Source organism: Sebastes umbrosus, chromosome 8, assembly GCF_015220745.1.
Source record: "Sebastes umbrosus isolate fSebUmb1 chromosome 8, fSebUmb1.pri, whole genome shotgun sequence".
Taxonomy (NCBI): domain Eukaryota; kingdom Metazoa; phylum Chordata; class Actinopteri; order Perciformes; family Sebastidae; genus Sebastes; species Sebastes umbrosus.
In genome coordinates, this window is record NC_051276.1 from 15139636 (window position 1) to 15164308 (window position 24673).

Here is a 24673-nt window from a genome sequence, read left to right on the forward strand (position 1 = left end):
GGTGTAAGTCTATTATGTAGAGAGCTGTAGTAGCTAGGTGTAAGTCTATTATGTGGAGAGCTGTAGTAGCTATAGGTGTAAGTCTATTATGAGTAGAGAGCTGTAGTAGCTATAGGTGTAAGTCTATTATGAGTAGAGAGCTGTAGTAGCTATAGGTGTAAGTCTATTATGAGTAGAGAGCTGTAGTAGCTGGGTGTAAGTCTATTATGAGTAGAGAGCTGTAGTAGCTGGGTGTAAGTCTATTATGTAGAGAGCTGTAGTAGCTGGGTGTAAGTCTATTATGAGTAGAGAGCTGTAGTAGCTGGGTGTAAGTCTATTATGAGTAGAGAGCTGTAGTAGCTGGGTGTAAGTCTATTATGTAGAGAGCTGTAGTAGCTGGGTGTAAGTCTATTATGAGTAGAGAGCTGTAGTAGCTGGGTGTAAGTCTATTATGAGTAGAGAGCTGTAGTAGCTATAGGTGTAAGTCTATTATGAGTAGAGAGCTGTAGTAGTTATAGGTGTAAGTCTATTATGAGTAGAGAGCTGTAGTAGCTATAGGTGTAAGTCTATTATGAGTAGAGAGCTGTAGTAGCTGGGTGTAAGTCTATTATGAGTAGAGAGCTGTAGTAGTTATAGGTGTAAGTCTATTATGAGTAGAGAGCTGTAGTAGCTATAGGTGTAAGTCTATTATGAGTAGAGAGCTGTAGTAGTTATAGGTGTAAGTCTATTATGAGTAGAGAGCTGTAGTAGCTATAGGTGTAAGTCTATTATGAGTAGAGAGCTGTAGTAGCTCGGTGCAGCCTGCAGGGGGCGACAGACTGCCAGCCGGCCGGACTGCTGCTGCTGCAGAGAGCCGATAGAGGAAGAGGCTCTGTGGGTGCAGCAGTTCATGTTAGCACCGTTACTGTTAGCAGGCTGACATCTGGTTCCTTGTGTTTGATTATAAAACTAATAGCTGTTTATCAAACCAGAGTCAAGGGTTGTAATCGAGGCTCTCCGACGACGACTGCTTCTTCAAGATGAGCTTCCTGTTGTAAGTAAAGTTCGTCAGCAGCAGCTGAAGTTACAGACGTGGTTTGCGGTTAATGCTAGCTACGAAGTTACACTGAGGGAAGTGAACTAGCCTCAAAGTAAGACGTCCGATAACTGCACTGAGATACTATAGCTTTAAACTCAGACAGCCTTTTCTTATGTGGGCTTTATCATTCGTCGTCGTAGCTTTATATGTGAGCTGTGTTTATTTATAGCTTCACACCACAAACCAGCAGCAACTTTGTTAACTAGTTATGTTCCAGCTAGGCCAGCAGGATGATACAGATGATGCTCTGTTAGATATCACTTTTCACTTTAATTCAGATGAGACCAGACATGGTATTAGTCATCAGACACACCTCTGCCGGTTTGACCTCGTTGGGAAGTTGCTAAATGAGATTAACTGTCCTGTTGTTTACAGTCACGCTGTCACATTTCCTGTCTGTTGTTTCACTAAAGTGTTTAATCATAACTTGATTTGCATGACACAGATTGTACAGTCATACTAAGTCACACTGAGCCACAGGTTGACAAACGTTAAACCAGGGATCAGCAACCTTTACTGTCAAAAGAGACATCTTTAGGCAAATAAAAAAAAGATAAATCAGTCTGGAGCTGCAAAACATTTGATCATTGTGATGAAGGCAACACAGTTTATAGTCTAAATATATAGTATATAAGTCTAATGCAGTGAGGACCAAAGAGCAAATGTACTATGGAGTATTAGGGCCACATTGAGGGAAAAAACATCTGAGATTTACAGAATAAAGTCATTACTTTTTCGTAATATTACATGAATAAAGTCATAAGTTTACGTGAAAAAAGGCGTAATAATAAGAGAATAAAGTCATAACTTTATGTGAATAAAGGCGTAATATTAAGAGAATAAAGTCAGAACTTTACGTGAATAAAGGCGTAATATTAAGAGAATAAAGTCAGAACTTTACGTGAAAAAAAGTCGTAATATTACGAGAATAAAGTCATAATTTTACGTGAAAAAAGGCGTAATATTACGAGAATAAGGTCATAACTTTATGTGAAAAAAGTCATATTACAAGACTAAAGTTATAACTTTACGTGAAAAAAGTCATAATATTACAATAATAAAGTCATAACTTTATGTGAAAAAGGCGTAATATTACGATAATAAAGTCATAACTTTACGTGAAAAAAGTCGTAATATTACGAGAATAAGGTCATAACTTTACGTGGAAAAAGTCGTAATATTACGATAATAAAGTGATAACTTTACGTGAAAAAAAGTCATATTACGAGAAAAAAGTCAAAACTACTTGAAAAAAGTCGTAATATTACGAGAATAAAGTCGTAATATTACAACAATAAAGTCATAACTTTACAAGAAAAAAAGAAAATAACACGTCAAATTACTACTTTATAATATTATGACTTTATTCTCAAACTCTCAGATTTATTTTTTTTCCTCAATGTGGCCCTAATACTCCGTCGTACCGTCGTACCATAGACCTACAACAATGATAAATAAAATTGAAAATGTAAACAAAAAACAGTTATTCATTTCCACTAATTTTTTAAAAAATCCACAGGGAGCCACTGGAGAGGGGCTAAAGAGCCGCATGTGGCTCTGGAGCCGCAGGTTGCTGACCCCTGATTTAAACGTATGACAAATGTGGCAGCGATTATCACGAGTATCGTTTCAGTATTAATTTAATAGATGCTCACCACAATGCCTTCCTTCAGCTGCTGGTTGCACAAACCAGACAGGAAGGATCCTCACATGTGAAGGCCCCAAGAGGAGCATCTACTCCTACACCAGCCTTTTAAAAATCTGTCACTGTACAGTTGCTCAGCTCCACCTTTTGTTTATTTGCAGTGGCAATCGCTCATCCAAGACCTTCAAGCCGAAGAAGAACATCCCAGAAGGCTCCCACCAGTATGAGCTGCTGAAACATGCCGAGGCAACACTGGGCAGTGGGAACTTGAGGCAGGCTGTCATGCTGCCCGAGGGAGAGGATCTCAATGAGTGGATTGCTGTCAACAGTGAGTTGATGAATGCAATAAACCTATTTACAGAAAGCATCACTCAGTCCACAATTACCATTTCTAAACATAAATGGTCCTCGTACAGAGGTTAAAAATCACCAAGGGATAAAACGAGACGTGAGGTCAAGTAAACACACCACCAAATTGGTAAATTATTGGTCACCGAATTGAGATTGTTAGCAAAGCCAGCAGTGGTAGTAACAGCAGAATTCTCTGAAACAGAAAATAAAGGGCAATAAATAAATAAATAAATAAACTAAACAATAAAGCACACCAATAGAAAAACAAGCTCTATGTATTTAATGGCATGTGTAGTTCATCCAAAACACCAGCGTGATAAAAACATCCTCTAACAATTCACAATTTGATAAAGTATCACCAAACAGTAATACAAAAGCCATACTTCTAAATATCAAACATGTTATTTATAAGCATTGTCATATTCATCATCACATATATCAGAAAATCCATCACCTACGTTCAAAGATATTCCATTGAGGTAGAGGAAAAGGAAAGGAGAAATATTTAATACACGTACAATAATTGGGTGTAAAACAACCTTCTAAATAAGTAATCATATAATTTATATCTAATCCTATTTTCTTGTATTCACATCATTCATTCTACAGGAGGCCATACATATTTACAGAAATTGTAATAATAATAATCTTTATTGTCCACAATTGTGGAAATTTGCCTTGGGCTTCACAGGTTGGTAAAAACACATCATAGTACATCACAATACATACAATAAATAACACAACATGCAGTAAATCATAGTAAAATACAATAAAGTGTTTTCCGGAGAGAAGTTTTATTAATTATTTAAAAAGAGGATGAACGATATCAGACACAATTTGTTTGGCTTTTTGTTTCGCCTGTGTTTTATATATATATATCCCAGATTGAGAGAAAAATGGCTCGATTCGTTGTGGCTGAAGATAATGTATTCTAAAAATTCAGGTCATAAACGGTTTACATTGTATAAAAAGACCTGATAAAACCACTGTATGTTTCGAGAAGTGAGTTCATTATTGTTACGAGCATGAACATTCCTAGAGAACAAAAATATAATTAACCCTTTCTTTCAGCGGTGGATTTCTTCAACCAGATCAACATGCTGTACGGCACCATCACCGAGTTCTGCACGGAGACCAGCTGCTCTGTAATGTCTGCTGGACCAAGGTAACGGCCAAGAGTGTCCTTTTTACGCATGCAGCTTCTCTTTGAGTACAGGGCTTCTAATGGGCTGACGTTTTGACATGTCCCAATAGGAAAGCCACAGGTGTAAATAATAACAATGGCTGAATTCCATTTAGCGGCTTTGTTTTTTGGGTCCTGGTATTATGCATGCTGGATCGCTGTCACACTGTATTGGCTTATTGAGACACACAGGTGTAAGGGTAGACGCTCCAGGACTCCTCTTCAATCCCTACTGAGTTATCTCAGTGCTGCTTTGGGCGAGATGGAGCGGAACCAGCTGGGAATGTGCACGCTAATGTGGTAAACCTTGTGGGTGTACTGGTTTGTCCCACACGGTCCATCTGCGTAGGGCTCCTTCACCGCAGCTCTCTTCTCTGCTCTTTCTGTAAGAAGAATAATGAAATGAAGTTGAAGTGAGTTGGCAAGATGTTCCTGTTTGAATAGTGTAAAAAGAGTGTTCTACCTAACAGTAAGGCCCAAATACTAAATATGAAGACATAGGAAAGTTACTTTTTAGTCATAAGGTAAAGGTAGAGGATGAAATTGACGGTAGGGAGAATACTTTTCATGTGTATTTATTTTAGTAAGACAGTGACCCCAAAGATAAGTATGTAATTTAATGTAACATATAATTTTAGCTGAAACTGCAGTACACCAACAGCTGAAAATAGGCTAAATGTCGTTTGTCAATTTATGAAATTCCATTTAAACAAGGGAAACATTTAGGCTGACGTATGCGTTTACGCAATTTTAGGAAATGTGGAACTTAACATGAGTTGGCCGAGACACCAGATGTGTCACACAAAGCTTTGAAGAACATTACAAAACATGAATAATAATGGGAATTAATAATGACAGATATGTGGCTCTACAGCACAGTGATACAAGGCGTCATAACACACCCACAGTAATATGATTTTGTAAAACATGTTATGGCACATTACCACACTGCTAACGGCAGGTAAGCATTACTTTACAACAGAGGAGAACCGGGATTTAACGATAAGTAGGGATGCATGTTACTGTGTTTATGGGCAATGAGAGATACTCTTTACCTGTTTTAGTGTTCTGGTCATGATTTACCTCAGGGAAGAGTTTATTGAAGAGTTTAGAGTGAATGAAGGTGATTATACTCCCAGATGTAATATGCTACTAAGTGGTGAAAGAAAGTCCAAATAAATCTTAGATTGAACCAAAATATACCAACTCAATTGAAGCCCTGTGTGAACTGGACTCTTGTATAAGAATTTTTTTATGACGCCACATCAAAATCCCCTTCACAATATAGTTTAATTGGTGAAACATTGTTTTGTCCAGAATTTGGAAATGATCTGTCGTGTGTATAAAAGAACCCAACCATGGATTCAGATCTTGAATGGCTGAGACTGAATGAAATTGAAATGCATCATCTGAATGTCACATGAGGGAAAACAGGAATTAAACTTTGCATGTGGCCCCCGAGGAGGCTGTTTAGTTAAAATCTAGATTTGGCACTTCCTCTATCCGTCTCCTGCCAAGACTGTCTGCGTTCAGTCTGTAATCAGGAGGAAGAGGCCGCGGTTCACTTCCTGTTGACATCGCTGCCATCAAAAATATGATTGTAGATACTTTTGCATTTCCCCCTCCTGCTCTTTTTTTTAGTTTATCTACTCCCAAATTATGTTGTTGCGTCCTGACCAAAATGCAGAATGAGTGCACGTAGAGCTTTCACGTCTCATATGCAAGTCAATAATGCAATTTACTTTGTTGTGTCTCTGTAGATATGAGTATCACTGGGCTGATGGCACCAATATTAAGAAGCCCATCAAATGCTCTGCGCCCAAGTACATTGACTACCTGATGACCTGGGTGCAGGATCAGCTGGATGATGAGACTCTTTTCCCCTCCAAGATTGGTGAGTTTTGATTTGATAAAGAATTTTCATTTTCAGCAGTTTGAAAACATTCACTTTAAGCTTTTCGTGATGATTTTGGTTGCAGTTTCACCTTTTGTAAAAGTGTATTACGCATCTCTGAATCACCCAGCAGCTTTTTGTCAGTAGAATAAAACCAACACCAAACAGGCTGTGGTCACATTGATCTCACGCACACTGAGCAACTGCATACATCCTTTTTTTTTTTAAAGATGCTATTAATAACACTGATAACATTCAGCCGCTAGATGTTGCATTCTCCCTCCCCGTTCCATTGCTTTTACTTCACAACAAGTCCACCGATACCAATGTTACTATTGGCTCACAAGCCTTGTTAGAAGTGGTAACCAACCATTAGATATCTTCCACATAGATAAACAAAACATTTATTTTGGACCCGCCAACATTTTTAAAATGATTAATTTACAATCCTAATATTTTTTTTCGGCATGTTTCTGAAAGCTCTGTGGATGTATTATCTTTCTTTTTTTGTATTCATCTACATAAAAATGTAATCAATAAGACCTTTGATTTTGATATTCACAGGCAAAGTTGACACTGACAGTTCTCTTTTCTTTCACTTTACTTTTGCCTTTTGGGAATTAACTTTACATTTCCTTATGCTGTTTTTTTTTCTGTCCAACAGTCTAGACTCTCATAAGTTTATCTTTTGATAGATATTGTATGTTCATCTTTGGTGAACATACACGGTTCATTTTTCTCAAGTATTTGTGTAGAATCTGTGTTTGGCTCTTTGAGAAAAAAAGACCAGACAACAAACCTTTCGCTGCATGTTTTGGCCTGTGTACTTACAGAGCAGCCGGAGGGTATTAGGACAGTAATAGTTTTTTTATTTATTATTATTTTGGCTTTTCTTTGGCTTATTGGATCTGGAATGAAACAATGATTATGAGATTAATGAGCTGATATTTGAAGGGGTTCACATCCCCAACAGTGTAGGTCTCATAGCCCTTTTTAAACATAGTCCATTGTATGTCATTGACTGTCTGAGCCTGACCTCACCTGACTTCAGTTCGACTGATCATGTGTCTCACATGCTGAAGAGCAGACTGAAGCAGAGAACAAACAAACAAGAAGTGAAGATGACTGTAGTCTGTGTTGTAGACTTCAGACAGAGAAAATATGCTAAATTTGATGACTTTTAGAAAGTTCATGTTAACTTGTCGAGTTTCATTTGGTCCACTAGATTTGAAGGACAGTGTATAAAAAGAATACAATGAAATAAAATGGACTGTGTGTGAATGTAACATATTAAAACTGAACGTTTGTGCGCAAATCTCATAATCAATGTTTCATTTCAAACCCAATGTGCTGGAGTACAGAGGAAACGCAACAAAAAAGTGTCACTGTCCTTATCTAATACCGTCTGACTGTGCCGTATCTCCCCTCTGCAGGCCGTGTACATTTTTGATTTGTTACTTTGTGTCGCTGGAGAGATTTCTCTGCTACTGTCCATAATACTCGTGCTTGAATTTTGATTAGAAACAGCACATGCTCTTCTCTTGACATCAGCATTTTCCACCACCTTCTCTCCCACAGGAGTTCCTTTCCCCAAGAACTTCATGTCTGTGGCCAAAACCATCCTGAAGCGTCTGTTCAGGGTTTACGCTCACATCTACCACCAACATTTTGACTCTGTGATGCAGCTGCAGGAGGAGGCTCACCTCAACACCTCCTTCAAGCACTTCATTTTCTTTGTTCAGGTGAGATTATCCCGCTACAGTGTACAGTAGGATTTAATCACTGCTGTGTATCTAAAGCCCCATTCAGACATGCACTGCAATCCATTTACTATATGCTCTGCCGATTTTACATGTTGTTACATGTTTGAAAACGAGTCCCGAATCATTTTTCCACAGAAGTTTTTCTGGCAAGCTGTAAAAGCATTAACAGGATAACGACAATTTTATGTGTGACGTGCATACAGTGTGCCAACCAGTCGAACTAGGATTAGGAATGAAGCCTTAAATGCTCCTTGAGCAGCTCATTGTGCAGTATGAAGCAGCAGACTTGACTGAGGAGAGACCCATTGCAAGCTACACTACTTTTGTTATAATTGCTCGACATTGATCCTACACTGAAATGAAAGAACTGCTCTCCCTCTGTGCTAAGAACAAGATAACAAGACATCTTAACGGGATGTGGCAGTAAATAATCTCTTGTTTCATACATTGTACATAACGACGCCTCGTCTGGTTTTTGCCAAATCTCAATTATTATGCAAGCATGGTAACTGCAACAGTCCAGTCATGTCTGAACAGAGTCAGCATGGATCTTTTCCACAAAAGAGACTTATGCATGAGAGCCAAGAAGCCATTACTTGAACAAACAGATTAACTCAGCAATTTCCCAGATTATTTGTCTGAAAGGGGCTTAAGAAAATTTGATATGACAGGAAGACTTTTGCATGTGTGGTGTGATTAGGGCTGACCCGAATGCTTCGAAGCTTCGTCCATTGCCATAGTTATCGACCTCCAAATCATTATTTGAATGTTTCAGTTTTTCTTTTAATCTATAAGTATGTAATAATAATAATGTATAAATCCCCAAATAGCCCTTGAAATAAGGAATAATCCCACAACATTATTCATTATTTATATTCAACATTAATTATTATTAGTTATTCCCAAATGGATATCAGTGTTTGTTGTGTGTAGAGGTGTGTGTGTCAGTAATGTGGCAGCAGCACTGTCCCGGGCACTAAAACGGGGGAGATGGAAACAGACAGACAGAAGAACATGTCAGCCTGCTGCGCCGCGAAGCGTCGAATAGCTTTGAATATTTCTCACCGAAGCTTCGAAGCCCAAGAAGTTGGTATTCGGGACAGCCCTATGTGTGATAAATGATTTTATCCAAAATGTGCCCTGCCTAGTCACACTAACACATTGTAAGTTAACTCCACTGAGTGTTAAGCATTGCATTGGGCCTCTAAACATGTCAATGCTACTACAAATTCTGTCCTATTTTTATACAGGACCACAACTCTAGTCAGATTGTTTATGGGCAGCGAAAACGTGTCATAAAAACTGTTTTCATTTGAACCAATCTGACTCTAAATGTTTATTTCTTGTAGGAGTTCAACCTCATCGACAGGCGAGAGCTTGCTCCCCTGCAGGACTTGATCGAGAAGCTTGGATCCAAGGACAGATAGACATTTCATCACACCTCTCCTCTTTTTTAACAGTTTCTTTTCCTCCTTTGTCCTTTCTCCGTGACCTCTGCTACCTCTACGACTTCTAGTCTCAACTCATACAATCTGTGCCTTCTTCTTTTCATTTCACAAATGTTTGTACTGTACCTTTCCTTTTATTCCTTCTGTCATCTTTTATGCTGTCTTTGAGCCCTTTCTTCCATTTTGCCACTCTAGATCATATAAAATAGTGTAGTGTAGTAAGAATATTTTTTCACAGGACTGTTGTTAACGACTCTGTAAAAGCAACCTACTGAATTTTGTATTGGACCAAGGACATTTTGGAAGTTAAAGTGAAAACCAGCTTTTTTTTCCTTCAGAAGTTGGTGTACAGTGTTTTGATTGTCTAAACACTTTTTTAGTTATTGATAGGTTATAGGTGTTATCTTTTAGCTATTGGAATTACTGTAACTGACCAAATATCCCAATCTTTTTTAAGATGTTTTTTAGTGTACAGTGGAGAGTAAAGATGGCACGAAAAGTAGTGACATGAAACCGGTCTTGGGTGGACACACGTGACAATACAAGTGCGTGGAAGGTATTATCAGTCTAACATGAAGACCGCCACAAAAATACACCAGTATATAGTTTATATCTCTCTGTCACAAGCTAGTTGTGTATCTGATATTCCCCGTATGCCAACATGATTCCTATTGACACGCTCTTTGACACAGTTTTATTGTGAAGGGATGCAGTGATAGACGATGTGAGATGCCTTTGTTCTTGCCCCACGAAAAACACCACCTTCGACTAAATTATAGCTATTTCAATTTGGTAATGCAATTTTGTGTTTTGCACATTTTTTCGGCTATTTTCTTAATTAAAATAGTATAATTCAAGATATTGTGCTTACAGGGATACTTTTAAACTGCTTGATAGTTATTAGTAATAGCCACTTAAAGCTTTTGTAATCATGACCCCATAAAGGAGTTGTATTGTAGAAATCATCCTGTCGTCAGCAATAATAGTCTAATGTGAATTCTTTTGTTTTTATTGTCATTTTGGTTCATTTTTTTGTGGTGCCGATTTAATTGTGGAAATGCATATTTCATCTTTCAATGCTGGTACTTTTTTTTTATTTTTTTATTAAATAATTCCCCCGCTGGATTATAAAATAGAGCAATAACTATTGAACCTGTGCGCAATAAGTATGAGTGACCTGAGGTATTTGTAGTATTTCCACAGATACCTTTATTAACCTTGGTGCAGGTATCATGGTCATTTCCTGTGCTTAACTCTGGCTACAACAGCAGGGCTGTTTGTACTGCCATCCTTTCACAAACTAATGCAGATAGTATTCCCGATGAATGTTTTATTCGGCAGACTAAAGGAATTGGTCCATAACTTTCTTCATGTTGGACCTAAATTCATATCAGACAATCATGTAACCAATTAAGAACTGTTAGTTAACTTAATGCATCACCAGGAACCAACCAATGTGATAGGGTGCAGCAGCGTGTTCATTTTATAATGTACTACTTTTTAAGATGTTGAAAACCTTTCAACAATGTGAAAAAAACATGTTTTTACACTTTAACTGCAATTTATCCACTCTTAGGCCCTCAAGCTGCTTGGAGAAAAAAAAAATCAAGCTAGCACCCATTAAGTGAATCATCTATAGGCATATCAATGTATTTTACAAGACCGGGTTATTTCAAAGACTTTATTTGAATATATAACTAGTCCTCTTTCACCACATATTTTTGAAATGTATTGCTTTTTCTCACAATTTTGTTTTTAAGCTTTTGGCATGGAGTTACATTTCATTTTACATTGTAAAATAAGTATTTGACTTAACTTTTTCAAATAAGGAACAAGGGCTTTGAAATGAATTAAAAGTTTTATATATTTACGATAATGGTCCAATCATTGGGGGGGGGGGGCATTTTGAATGGGAGGAGGTGCGAGGATGTATGTACTGCGTCCGAACATTTGCTGTAAATATGATCAGTGTTTTATCTGAACAAAACTGTGCCTTACAAAAATGAAAATGTCTGATATGACAGTATTGGTAGATTGAAAACTCAATAAACACTGAAAGTACATTTTTGTGCTGATTTTAATTTATGATATCATATAACAGAAGTTGTTGAGTAGCTGTTCAAAACGTGCTAATACAATATCTATCCAAAGCAAAGTGCAGTAGGGATTTGGTTTGTTACACTTATGCACACAATCCAGTTAATCTATTACGCGGGTTTGTTATTGTGTAACAAGCGAATTACTCTAAATCACATTATCAGTTATGTATGTAGTATATACTGTACATAGTGAAAAGTTGTATTTTAATTATTATTTATAAATTATTTATTAATATTATTAATATATTAATTATATTTATTGTATATATTATTATTATTATTTATATTTATTATATATATTATTATTATTTATTATTTATTAAATTAGCGATTTCTAAGGTTTGCATCATCCGCACCCATGTTCATTCAGCATATAATGCACATATTAATTCACAATTTATATTAGAAAAAAAGAAATGTGAAACTACACAACGGACACATCCCCACTTCCGGTATAGACCGGAAGTTAAACACTAGGGGGAGTTGGAGTACTTGCTTGCTGAAACGGTTACCCTAGAAAAGGTATATATATTCTTGACACCTTTTTATCACAATTTTAGAAGAAAATGTGTTGTCATTATCCAGTCCATCGTAATAAATTAAATAAATGAAAAGCAGGGTCAAAGAGCAGGGTGTCACCCGAGACGTTTTTACAGGCGCACCGTGTTCACTCAACCAATCAGAATCCAGCCTGCAGAGCGAAGGAGGGTTTTTTGCCCTGAGTTTCAACTTACAGGGTTGCTTTAACCTTTAATCTCTATATACTATGTACGCCCTTTGCATACTGAACTCTATTGCGTTTAATATATAAGTGCAATATTATACATTGTTATGGTAGGATTTGGTTAGGTCAGGGATCAGCAACCTTTAGAATCAAAAGAGCCATTTTAGGCAAAAAAAAAAAAATGAAATCTGTCTGGAGCCGCAAAACATTTGAGCATTGTGATGAAGGTAACACAGTTTATAGTCTAAGTATATAGTATATAAGTCTAATGCACTGAGGGCCAAAGAGCAAATGTTCTACGGAGTATTAGGGCCACATTGAGGGGAAAAACATCTGAACTTTCCAGAATAAAGTCGTAATATTGCGAGAATAAAGTCGTAACTTTACGAGAAAAAAAAGTCGTAATATTACGAGAATAAAGTCATAACTTTACAAGAAAAAAAGTTGTAATATTACGAGAATAAAGTCATAACTTTACAAAAAAAAAGTTGTAATATTACGAGAATAAAGTCATAACTTTACAAGAAAAAAAAGGCTTAATATTGCGAGAATAAAGTCATAACTTTACAAGAAAAAAAGTTGTAATATTACGAGGTTAAAGTCATAACTTTACAAGAAAAAAAGTTGTAATATTACGAGGTTAAAGTCATAACTTTACGAGAAAAAAAAGTCGTAATATTACGAGAATAAAGTCATAACTTTACGAGAAAAAAAGTCGTAATATTACAAGAATAAAGTCATAACTTTACGAGAAAAAAAGTCATAATATTACGAGAATAAAGTCATAACTTTACGAGAAAAAAAGTCATAATATTACGAGAATAAAGTCATAACTTTACGTGAAAAAAATGAAATAACACGTAAAATACTACTTTTTAATATTATGACTTTATTCTCATAATAATACAACTTTTTTCTCGTAAACCGATGACTTTATTCTCATAATATTATGACTTTATTCTTATTTATTTTTTTTTCCCTCAATGTGGCCCTAATACTCCATCGTAACATAGACCTACAACAATAATAAATAAAAATGAATAAGTAAACAAGAAACAGTTATTCATTTCCACTTTTAAAATCCCACAGGGAGCCACTGGAGAGGAGCTGGAGAGGAGCTGAAGAGGAGCTGCAGAGCCGCAGGCTGCTGACCCCTGGCTGTGTTAGGCAGTGCCCGTGTTAAAGCAGGCGGAATGTGATGTGTACGTAGGCATCCTGCGAGGCATCCTGCGAGGCTTCACTCGGGGCAGCAGCAGCCCAGCGGAGCCGAGGAGGAAATAAGGAGCCCAGATATCACCAGATCGTTTAGCTGTGAGCTAACTGACGCGTTTGTTAGAGGTTACATATTATCACATAGAGGTGAATTAACTGCTTAACATCACAACCACTGTCCTCGTTTTGCTCGGACACAACATTTGGCGTGTTGTCTTGGTAGCTAAGGTTAAAGTTAAAGCTACATTGCCGCTACGTGGTGGCTGCTAACGAGGTATTTAATGCTAAGCTACCGCAGCTAGCAGCTACAACACAACACGGTGAACATCCAGCTGGTTGAGGAGGATCAGGATGCTGGTTGACTAACGTTGACGGAGGAATCTCCTTGTTAATCTGCAGACCATCGTTGTCAGCTAACATTAGAGAGCTGTCTGGAAACACTGGGTGAGCAAACCGAGAGAAGAGCTGTCAATCACACTCACTAGCTCCCTGTAGCTATCTGTACCAGCTAACAGGGGCTCTGGTTATCCACAGGGCCACTTCTAAGTGATACAGCTACAAACATGCATAACATCTGTAAAGATCACCAAATCAGAGCATCAATCAAGCTGTTTTGTGTCTAATTAATAGTAATCAAGGTTTATTTATTACATCTACTTTACCAGTTTTACAAGTGCAATTACCTCTGTTTACATTACAGGGATTTTTATATTTTATACCTCTAGTGTAACACTTCTGCTTATATTTATTTATTATTTTACAAGTGCAATTACCTCTGTTTACATTACATCTATTTTTATATTTTATACCTCTAGTGTAACACTTCTGCTTATATTTATTTATTACTTTACAAGTGCAATTACCTCTGTTTACATTACATCTATTTTTATATTTTATACCTCTAGTGTAACACTTCTGCTTATATTTATTTATTACTTTACAAGTGCAATTACCTCTGTTTACATTACATCTATTTTTATATTTTATACCTCTAGTGTAACACTTCTGCTTATATTTATTTATTACTTTACAAGTGCAATTACCTCTGTTTACATTACATCTATTTTTATATTTTATACCTCTAGTGTAACACTGTTTATATCTATTTATTACATCTACTTTACCTGTTTTATTTGCTTTATAACTGTGTGTGTGTGTTTTACCTGTTATATGTTTTATCTGCCTCGTTTAGTCTTGTCAAGTATTTGTTTTAAAGCACTGACCAGAAGGGGCAACTGTGAATCTCGTTGTATTTAATACAAAGACAATAAAGCTTTCTATCTATCTATCTATCTATCTATCTATCTATCTATCTACATTTTTGTCCATAGGCTTCTGTAAAGCCATGGCAGATGAAAACACACAGTTCTGTGGCAATTGGTAAGTATGAATAAGGTATAAAACTATTTATCAGTCAATTTGATATGGTGGTGATTTTATAATGTCCTATTCCTTTTTTAGCAAACATGACATTCCAGACGCTAATTTCACCACCCATGAGATCCACTGCCGAAGAAACATCGCTCTGTGTGATGTGTGCCAGGAACCAGTGCCCAGGTCAGATCTGCAGGAGCACAAACAGCAGGAGCATACTCAGGTAAAAATCTGCACAGCAATATTGGAGACTTAAACAGTCGATGTATTCTGCTTTAAAGGGTAAAACGTGTTATCTGCATAACCTGGAGCAGCTAATTAATATGTGTGAACATTAGTTAATCTGTTCTGCGAAGTGAACTTGTGTCTATTGTGATTGTTATGTCTCAACTATTTGTCTTGAGCAAGTGTCCATGCGAAAATGGAGCAGGACAGGAAAACACTGGACTCTGCGGAGGGCAGGGCCAGCTCTAGCCCTTTTGGTGCCTTAAGCGAAATTCGGATTTTCGGAACTCCTGAGAACCCTAACCCTAGCCTCGTAACCGCAACACACATCAGACATAACAATGGTTTTAAAACAAAAAATAATTTCATTAATAACTGTTTTTATTATAATGTAAATAACCAAGTGGTCCCTGATAATGTTGCCCGGCCTAACAAATAAGTGCAGCCGGGCAAATGTAAAAGTGTGAGAAAGAGAATTACAGGGGTTCTTTCTTTTTTCGTGTGTTACCTCAATGCAGAAAAATGAGGAAGGATGCCCACTGGAATTTTGTATTATTATTATTTTGGGGTTTTTTTAGAGGGCGACCAGTGCCCACCAAAAGGTGGCGCCCTAGGCCTATATGGCCTATACCTTAAGCCGGCCCTGTTGGAGGGGACACATGTATGTTTGTATGTGTATGTTGAATATTTTGACTCTGCCCTGTATTCATTTTCTTTTTTAGGACACCTCATTGTGCTTTTTTGTTTATTGAACAGGCCATTTCTTTTTGCATAAAGTGCAAAATGCAGCCTCTGTGTCTATGGAAAATCCCGTCAGAGCGACCGCACTCTGCACACAGTAACCTCTGATCCTCATTGCAAAGAAAACGGCTAACAAGAAAGCGATGTCAGACTGTTACTGGATTGCAACTTTAAAAGTATTTTCATGTTCATTTCAGATTACTTGCAAGTGTGGTTTGAAGATTGAGAAGAATCATTTTGATGTTCACCAGGTATTTCTGAAGAACCTTTCTCTTTTTTCTCTATTCATCCTAGGGATGCACCAAAACCAGATCTGATATCAAGCCAATACCGGCTCAAATAGCCGGATTGGGTATCGGTGGCAATGGGTTCGATCTATTCAATTCAATTCAATTCTATGTCTATATACTATATACATTATAAACTGGAATTTCAATTCCTGTTTAAGTTTTGATCAATTGTAATTCCTGTTCATTTTGAAGATTTTTTTACCAAGTTGTTGGAGTAAGATTTATTATTTTATTAATAATAAATAACATTTCAGTACATTTATATCTAAGTATTTATTTGTTACATTTTGTTTTACAAAGTTAGGAAAGCAATGTTTAAGGCAAGCCTGATGTTGCATTACACATAAAATAATGATTCCGGTCACTTCCACACAGTGAGGCATACAGTTTATTAATTTAACACTGGTATCGTATCGGTCGATACCCAAAGCTCAGGTATCGCTATCAGTATCAGGACTGAAAAAGTCGTATCGGTGCATCCCTAATTCATCTATCTTCATTAAATGCTCAAATTGTGTTTCTTCACGATTTTTGTGTCTTTCAGAGCTCTCAATGTTCTCAGCGGCTGGTCCCGTGCCAATACTGTGACTTGGAGATTGTTTTCAGTCACTCCAAAGAACATGAGGATTATTGCGGCACACGCACCGAGCCCTGCTTACACTGCAAGTGCAATGTAATGTTGAGGGAACAAGCTGTGCATCCGGTCTTATGTGGAAGCCTCACACCGCCCCAAGAGAGGAACAACAGCCGGACAAGTCGCAGTCCAGTAGACCCACAGCCTCCAGGGGCATGGTTTGAGGCCCACTCCATCCGAAACCTCCTAAGAGCCCAAGAGAGAGGCCCAAAGAATAATAACATCAGTGCAGCAGAACAACAGGCCTTTCCTCGGCCATTTGATCCTAGAGAATATAACACATCAAGGGGACCTCAAGGCCAAGCAGACTGGAAGAATACTGCCCCAAGAAATACATTTAGCCACTGTGAGTTTATCACTGACCTATCGATTGTTACATTTCCTTTGGGGAAGAAAGTGCTCACCAGGCATAATTAATTAATTTGAATATTTAATTATGTACTGGCCAAAAATGTACCAGTGTAGCTTTAAAGGACTGTAAAAGCAATTTAAAGGTGCCCTGTGGAGCTTTCTTGTAAACAAACACAAATTATGTTTACATCCATTGTTTCCTACCAAAACACATTGTGTGTATTCATGAGGTGTAACATGAAAGACATGGCAATTGCATTTCCTTCCCCATAAAACATTTCTAAAGCTGATTTTAAATGAATATTTAAGCGTGCACTGTTGCATGCATTGTTTACATACATCTTTTGTTGCTAGCTGTCTTTACTGACTTCAAGGGTATGCTGCTATGCTTCTTTGCACGTTACTGACACCAACTGTCAATCAGCGAAATAGCGTGAAACCAGCAGCAAGAATGTGTATCGCGTCGATACCTTGAGTGTGCACGATACAAACAAAACGGGGACACGCATGTAAAAACAGCTCCAAGTACTAGTAGTGGTCAACAGAGTACCTTTAAACTTCCAAGTCTTCTCTAGTATCACAAAATTTCTTTATATCACAAATACATCTTTATATTCTGTTGAAAGTAACTCAACATTTAAGTCTGTAACACACAAAATCTTTATAAAATAAGGTTTGCAGGCAGAGGACATGCAGTAGATGTCCTTATAAAATATCTTATTTCAGTATCAATTTAGAGAGACTTTGCAGGCTCAACATAAAGCAAGGTGGTCCCTATCAGAGAACACATTGCATTTGTTGCTAGCCTTGATTGTGTGTATTCAAATGCAAATCAGGCAAAACTCAAAGATTTGCCTGATCAGCAATAATTAACTTTTTATCACCAACATGGTAAAATGAGTTTAACATTATGTCAAAAAATAAATGGAACAAATCCTAAAACATTTAAATATAATTTTCTCTTACTACGGTGCTTATAGTTGCAGCTAAAATATTTTTCTGAACTAACTAAAATCAAATTTTTTTTCTTGTAGTGTTGGGGCAGACTGATTTCCTGAATAGCAGCAGCAGCAGTAGTGCGTGGCCACAGAGCGAGCTCTCACTGGGTGAGGATTCATCAGGCCTGGACTACATGTTGGCTCTCAGCCTGCAGAGTGATGGAGAGTCGGTTGCTGGAGGCGTAGAGGGAAACCTGTGGAGCGGTATCTGGGAACACAAGATCGGGAAGACGTCCAACACCTCAATAAGCTCTCCACTCTCTCCGCCCAACAACAACTACCCAAACTTCACTACAAGCACAAGTGCAGTCCAGGAACTTGATCAAGCAGGTAAATTGGTGTTGATTAGAATACTTTGTTATTCTTTTGTCAGTTTGTTAATGATTTTAAATTATTTTCACAGATACCATGCTGCCTTGTGAGTTTTGCGAAGAGCTGTTTCCTGAAGAGGACTTAATTTTGCATCAGGTTAGAGATGTGATTTTATTCTTTTGGTTACACTGTGGCTCAAGCAGTTGACTCTTAAAGTTAGTGTTTTGTGTTAGCCAGCTAAATAAGTACTCAGCCCGATATTGGCTGATATGAATTTAGATTAAAAAAAATTGACAAGGATCCCTTAAATTTGTGTCAAAGTGTGTAGGATTTGGCGACATCCAATTGTGTGGTTGCAGATTGCGACCAACTGGGTACCCCTCCGATCACTCGTCCCTTTCCAAGACGGTAACGTGAGCTGCGGAATGCAAAACCGTGGTAACGGCGTTTGCCTCACTCAGAGGCCATCCTTACCATAATAACTCTACTTTAGGAGTAACAGAAGTCAGACGGCAGCTGGCAGTGTCACGGATTTGCACTCTGTGGCTCACGTTACCATAGTTTCACAAGCGTGTCGGAGAACTACGGTGGCCTTCAGGTAACATAAAACGTGAACCACTCTCTCTATATGAAGGGCTCATTCTAAGATAACAAAAACACAACTATTCTTATAGTTTCAGGTGATTATACACTAATGAAAACATAGTTATGAATATTGTATTCAATTTCTGCTAATATATCCCCCAAAATGTTACACACTGTTCCTTTAAATCGTGACTGAGGCATGGTGGGATCTAAACATACTAACAACATGCCTACAAACCAATCAGCCCTGTAGTAAAAGGGGTCGCTGTGCTCACAGGATCCTGATATGGACAAAATCACTACATTCACAATAAATTGAGAGGTAGCCTAAAAAAGTCTGCCATGTGTCACATTTATAGACTTGTTGAATCTTGACTTTCAGCGATCATAAGGTTTCCTCTTCTTTTGCCGATTTTTATGTTCATCTGGACGTCATGTCCCCCATGCCTCCAAAGACTGTCGTGCTTCCAGCTGTCAGAAAACAAGATCTGCTTGTAGTGAGGGCAGTCCAGAAGCAGGGCTGCAACTAACGATTATTTTCATTATCGATTAATTTGCAGATTATTTTCTAGATAAGATTAATCGTTTGGTCTTTAAAATGTCAGAAAACAGTGAAAAATGGCCATCCCAGTCTCTCAAAGTCCCAGGGGATATCTTTAAATGTCTTGTTTTGTCAGTCCAGAACTCAAGTATTCAGTTTAATATGATCTAAAACAGAGTAAAGCAGGAAATATATAATAACATTTGAGAGGCTGAAAACAGCATTTTCTGAAAAAATACTTTCTTAATACGATTAATCGATTATCAAAATATTTGCCTATTATTTTTCTGTCGATCGACTAATTGATTAGTCAACCAATCGTTGCAGCTCTACCCAGAAGATACTTCATTAATAGGAAGTGAGTTAAAAAAACAGGGCGAAAAAATAATGAAGTATTTAACGTATTTGGATTGTACATTAAGTACTCTTTAATGCTCTTTTTTTCAATGTATGTATGAAGCATGATAAAAAATGCTGCAGATTCATTAGCTTTTCTTTGTCAATATGATATTATCTGTCCATCATGTAGTTAACATTTTTAGCCAGGTAACAGATAACACCTTTGTTTTCTGCACTTAAGAGCCTGTGATCAATAACCCACTAACATCTTAATCTAATGCTAGTTCTCCTTTGAGAATTCATGTCCCTATTCAAGTAAAATATATGTATATATATAATGTTGGAGGAAAAACCTGCCCAGCTGACACACTGTGCAACACATCTCCGGAGAAAAAGGAGAACGGACAGTTTTGTAATTCCAGGTCAGTGCATCATATCTGCATGCATGACGACGTGACAAAAGCGAAAAATACAGCCAGAACCTGACTGACAGATATAACCAGCCTAACAGACCTTCTTCACTCTGGACTACTTGCTCCACTTTCTGATTTAAGTTACCTTACTGTTGCACAAACTTGCTGTGACCTACTTTCTTTGTCATGGTGCATTCTGTATTTCTTGTGAAACCTGTTCACAGGCTGCCTCCCTTCCCACCAGGAGTCTGCATTGTCAAATGATTGAGAAATTAATCTGTGTATGCATAAATCTAATCAGTGCTCATAACCAGCCAGATATCACATAGCATGCAAACATTTGCATACATCTCTTTATCTGTTTCAGACGGCTCACTGTCGAGTTACAGCCTTTACCTGTTTGAACAAGAGGCTCTCCTCTCCATCTAGTTAGGCATATGATGACTTGATTTAAGCAGGTTTCACAGAGATTTCAACCTTGTTGAATACCTTTCTTCTCTTTGTTTCAGACTGGATGCAGCCCCGCCTCCGCCTTTGCGTCTTACAGCAAGCAGCCCATATCTCCACCTAAAGAGGACAGGATGGGCAGGAACGCTTCAGGGCTGATGCACAACGTCCCCGACACACTCGCTTCAAACATCCCCACTTTCCCTCGGTCAGTCTCCCCGGCCTCCTACAGTCCCCCAGCCAGTCCACTAGAGGGCGATGTGGTCATTCCATGTGAATTCTGTGGCGTTGCTCTGGAGGAGGCTGTCGTCTTTCACCATCAGGTATAGCCAGTCTTGAATTATTGACATATCACGAGTGACTGTTAAGGACTTAATTTTGATGCCATTGAGGAAAAATCTGCCAGTGCTATTGGCAATATTGGCAACATCATTAAAATACGTCTTCCTATACAGAAGTCCACATTATGACCTGAACAACCAGCCTGTAAAGATCATTTCTGAATATGTGTTCATGAATGTTGAATATTAAACACGAGTGGCAGAAAAAAAGAAATAGACAGATTCGTAATTTCATGTCTAATGGTTAATGAATGTGTGTTCTTATTTCTAGGACAAATGTGATATGCGTCCTCAGACTGCCCATCCACTGAATAATCTAACAAAAGCATCTGTCAAAAAACCAGTGAGCCCTGCTAAAGACGCCTTTGGTCAGATGTCTCCAGATTTTCAAATGAGAATGAAGCCCCAAGGTAATGTATAGAATTTATTTTATATATTACAAAAAAACTGATACAAATTTGATTCAGCATTCAGTTCAACACCACCAACAAACTATGACATAGAAGTACAACATCTCTTCTGACAGTTTGTGTGGCTGTTTTCTTTGGAGGTTTTGTTGATGTGTGCAGGGTTTTCCTCTGGTCACTTTGTACATCTGTGTTTATTTACATATGTTGTGTGTCCTTTTCCACATATAGCTGACTTCTCGGAAGACTTTGGATTCGGCAGAGACGCACCACTGGCAGTAAACCAAGGGGAATGGCAGCAGAGAGGCTACATTGGACGACCGAGTCAAAGAAAGACATCCAACTGTGATGCTTCTGTAAAGAACAGACCTCAGCAGGGCAGGGAAACAGAAGGGGCTCAGTCATCTTTCTGTGACACCGAGAAGTCTGGTCCTGCACCTCTAAAGGGGTAAAAGCAATCATCAAGTCGTATGGAGACTCACTTTGGATTTCATCTGAATTATTGTCGCTCTACATGACCAATTCAGAATTTCTTAAACAAATATCATGGTAGAGTATGTTGTTAATGTTCTGATTTGAATGTGTTTGTCCATCAGAGTACTTCTACCAGAAAATAAAGAAGTGAGAGGGAACAGAAGAAATTCATTGACAAAGGTAATGTAAACTAAACACTAAAAATAAACACTGACAGGACAATGCGGACCCGAAGTAGAGGGGTCTTGACTTGTACTGTCCTGAAGGGGTTTATTTCACAACAATGACCCGCTAGCTGTACATTATCCCGCTTATTACACGGCTACGTACTTAAGAAATCAATAATTTGAATCAAAAACTGGTCCACCAGAGGCCGACATCAGAACTGCGTCCATAGCAACAGCCTGTTATACATAGCAGCGGTCTGCTATAAAAAAAATTACAGACCATAGAACGCATTGATTGACCAAACAGAATCGAGTATTCAACAAAGCCGTGTAATAACGGTATATAAAATATATTCATACATTTAAATGAGGAATATAACTGTATGACTGTAATGTAAATATTTACGTTAATAGACTTGCTTCAGAGTGCTGCAGGGATAACATTTTGTTTTAAACCAACAAGGAAGTTAGCATCAAACTAAAAACCCATTGACTTCCAGACGAGGGAACCGGAAGTGATAAAATGCAAACTCATTTCCAGGTTTCAGGACTCATTCCTGCAGTACTCCACTGCCTGGTCATTTAGGGCAAAACCCCCATGGAATAGAGCTAAAGCCAATATTTCTGTAACATCCTAGATGCTTGCTTCACAGAATAATTATCAACAGCATCACAGTGTAAAGTCTGCTTAACGGTGGATTTTCCCTTTAAGGCCACGCAACACATTTTTCTGTCTGTAAAAGGATTTCCAATTGTATTTTTTTCCATTTGCAGTTGCCCAAGAAGCAGAATGAAGAGCAGCAGGAAGAGTGAGAGCAGAAACGTGGAGAAATACATAAAACCAAATCTCCTACTCTGCTTTTCATTTATCTTCTTGCACACAATGAAACATATACCTATCTGATAAGTGCCTGTGTGAGTATTAGTTCAGTTCATATTTTAATGAGTTTTACTATTAAAGTCTAAGTAATTTGGTTTATTAATGCATATTCCGCTTTATTTCAACATTTGTTTCAAATGTTTTTGTCTAACATCTAGCCTTAAGAGCTAAATTATAAGATGAAATTTAATTTGAACTGTACAAGTCGTGTCATGTCTCATTAGGAACATTGAGAACATCAAACACAGACACATGACTTTGTCGGTGTGCATTTGTCTGACTTAATCTTTACCTTGTTACTTCAGCCAAGGACATTTTGTTTTCACCCGTTTGCCAGTTCTTTCGGGGTCTTTCACAGTGTTCCTGTTGGTTTCTGCATCTTTATGTAACCTAAAAGCACTTTGATAGATTATTTTGTTAAAAAAGGGCTTGAGGAACAGATTTGATAAATTTATGCATCTTTGACCACAAAAAAAACAAACTGTATAATTGAACATTTGTCTTTTTATACTGTTGAACATTTGTCTTTAATACTCTTCAGTAAAACTTTGATTTTTTTTTTTAATCATAACTATAGAATTATATATGTGGTGTTACGATGAGATGGCTTGTGAAGCAGTGTCTCCTGTCCAATCTTCTTTTAAGTCGTATGAGAAATGTTGTGTGCTGCTTCTCCGAATAAGATTTAAGATTGATAAGATGTATTTTGTGTGTAACATAGGGTCCACTTTAGCAATACATATAAGATAGGCAACCTTGTGCCACAGGTGGTTGAGCCCTTTTAACTAAAAACGTCAGAGCATTCTCCTGATTAACTTGTGATAATCAACCTCAACTAGTGAGGAGCAGATAATCGGTGAAATCTCCTGCTGTGGTGTTTGGTTGGACTCTAGGACTCACGGCACAGGGCTGACTATTCCTGTTTAAAAACAACTGTCTTGATGCTCTTTGTCTTGTGCGGCTATTAAATGTTTAATGACGACATTCACGGCTCCAGTTTGTACTCTGTCAGTGTTGTTTCATACCTCTTTATACGGGGCGCATAGCTCAGTGGGTAGAGTAGCCTTTAACCGCAAGGTTGGCGGTTCGATCCCCGGTTCCTACTGTCGAAGTGTCCTGGAGCGAGACACTTGAACCCTTGAATACCATAAAGTTTACGCTTACGTCAAGCTCACCTCAGTTTACCCGGCATGGTATCAAAACTCTGCATATAAGTAAGGCTTTTTTAATATGTAGTGCTCTTTGTGAGGAGTGAGAAATGCTGCAGAAGGAGATTTGATAACAATGCTGCTATTTTCAATGTATTTATTGTGACACTTTTTCAGTCACACTTGGATCAAGCATATGTTTGTTGTTATTACAACTTAAAATTACTGATTATGAAGAAGATTGGAAGAAACCTGAATCTTAATGAAGCATTAATCATACATAAAAAGCTCCTTTAAATATTTCGGACCACAAAGTTGTATTTCTGTTACTGCCAATGTCACATAATGAAGGGGATGAGACATGACATTGCATAATAAGGGTAGTACCCTAGATCCTAGTATTTAGTTTACTTCCAAAGGAAGAAATAAAGCAAGTCTTACATTTGTTCATTTATCACAAGGCCAAACTATTACAATAAGGGAATATGAGCAATACAGGAAATATGATGTACGGCTGGAGAGAATTGTACCTGTTGTAACGTAAGTACACTTGTCACGGGTCATTACAGGGAAAATCAACCTTTAAATACAATTCATGTATGATATTTATTGACTGAATCAGGGCCGTTT

At 37.7% G+C, this 24673-nt stretch overlaps 2 protein-coding genes across 2 annotated transcripts; both read left to right on the forward strand.

Annotated features, from left to right (window-relative positions):
* The first annotated feature begins 811 nt into the window (after positions 1 to 811).
* mob1a (MOB kinase activator 1A) lies at positions 812 to 11404 on the forward strand. The gene is made up of 6 exons (XM_037777765.1): positions 812 to 1012; positions 2864 to 3030; positions 4125 to 4218; positions 5997 to 6130; positions 7709 to 7872; positions 9243 to 11404. Exons 1-6 carry the CDS (start codon positions 999 to 1001, stop codon positions 9318 to 9320), a joined length of 651 nt encoding a protein of 216 aa, XP_037633693.1. The 5' UTR covers positions 812 to 998; the 3' UTR covers positions 9321 to 11404.
* Positions 11405 to 13372: 1968 nt separating this feature from the next.
* Positions 13373 to 23879, forward strand: trafd1 (TRAF-type zinc finger domain containing 1). The gene is made up of 12 exons (XM_037777727.1): positions 13373 to 13820; positions 14708 to 14756; positions 14838 to 14973; positions 15914 to 15967; positions 16551 to 16986; positions 18026 to 18319; positions 18393 to 18457; positions 20689 to 20949; positions 21239 to 21377; positions 21606 to 21822; positions 21971 to 22028; positions 22790 to 23879. The coding sequence occupies exons 2-12, from the start codon at positions 14722 to 14724 to the stop codon at positions 22826 to 22828; spliced, it is 1734 nt and encodes a 577-aa protein (XP_037633655.1). The 5' UTR covers positions 13373 to 13820; positions 14708 to 14721; the 3' UTR covers positions 22829 to 23879.
* Positions 23880 to 24673: the final 794 nt, after the last annotated feature.

Excerpts from the sequence above, each read along its gene's own strand:
- mob1a (XM_037777765.1), top strand. Across the intron at positions 4,219-5,996 it reads GTAATGTCTGCTGGACCAAG|ATATGAGTATCACTGGGCTG; the intron begins GTAACGGCCAAG and ends GTGTCTCTGTAG. Across the intron at positions 7,873-9,242 it reads ACTTCATTTTCTTTGTTCAG|GAGTTCAACCTCATCGACAG; the intron begins GTGAGATTATCC and ends TATTTCTTGTAG.
- trafd1 (XM_037777727.1), top strand. The coding sequence starts at position 14,722 with ATGGCAGATGAAAACACACAGTTCTGTGGCAATTG. Across the intron at positions 16,987-18,025 it reads AAGAAATACATTTAGCCACT|TGTTGGGGCAGACTGATTTC; the intron begins GTGAGTTTATCA and ends TTTTTCTTGTAG. Across the intron at positions 18,458-20,688 it reads AGGACTTAATTTTGCATCAG|ACTGGATGCAGCCCCGCCTC; the intron begins GTTAGAGATGTG and ends TCTTTGTTTCAG.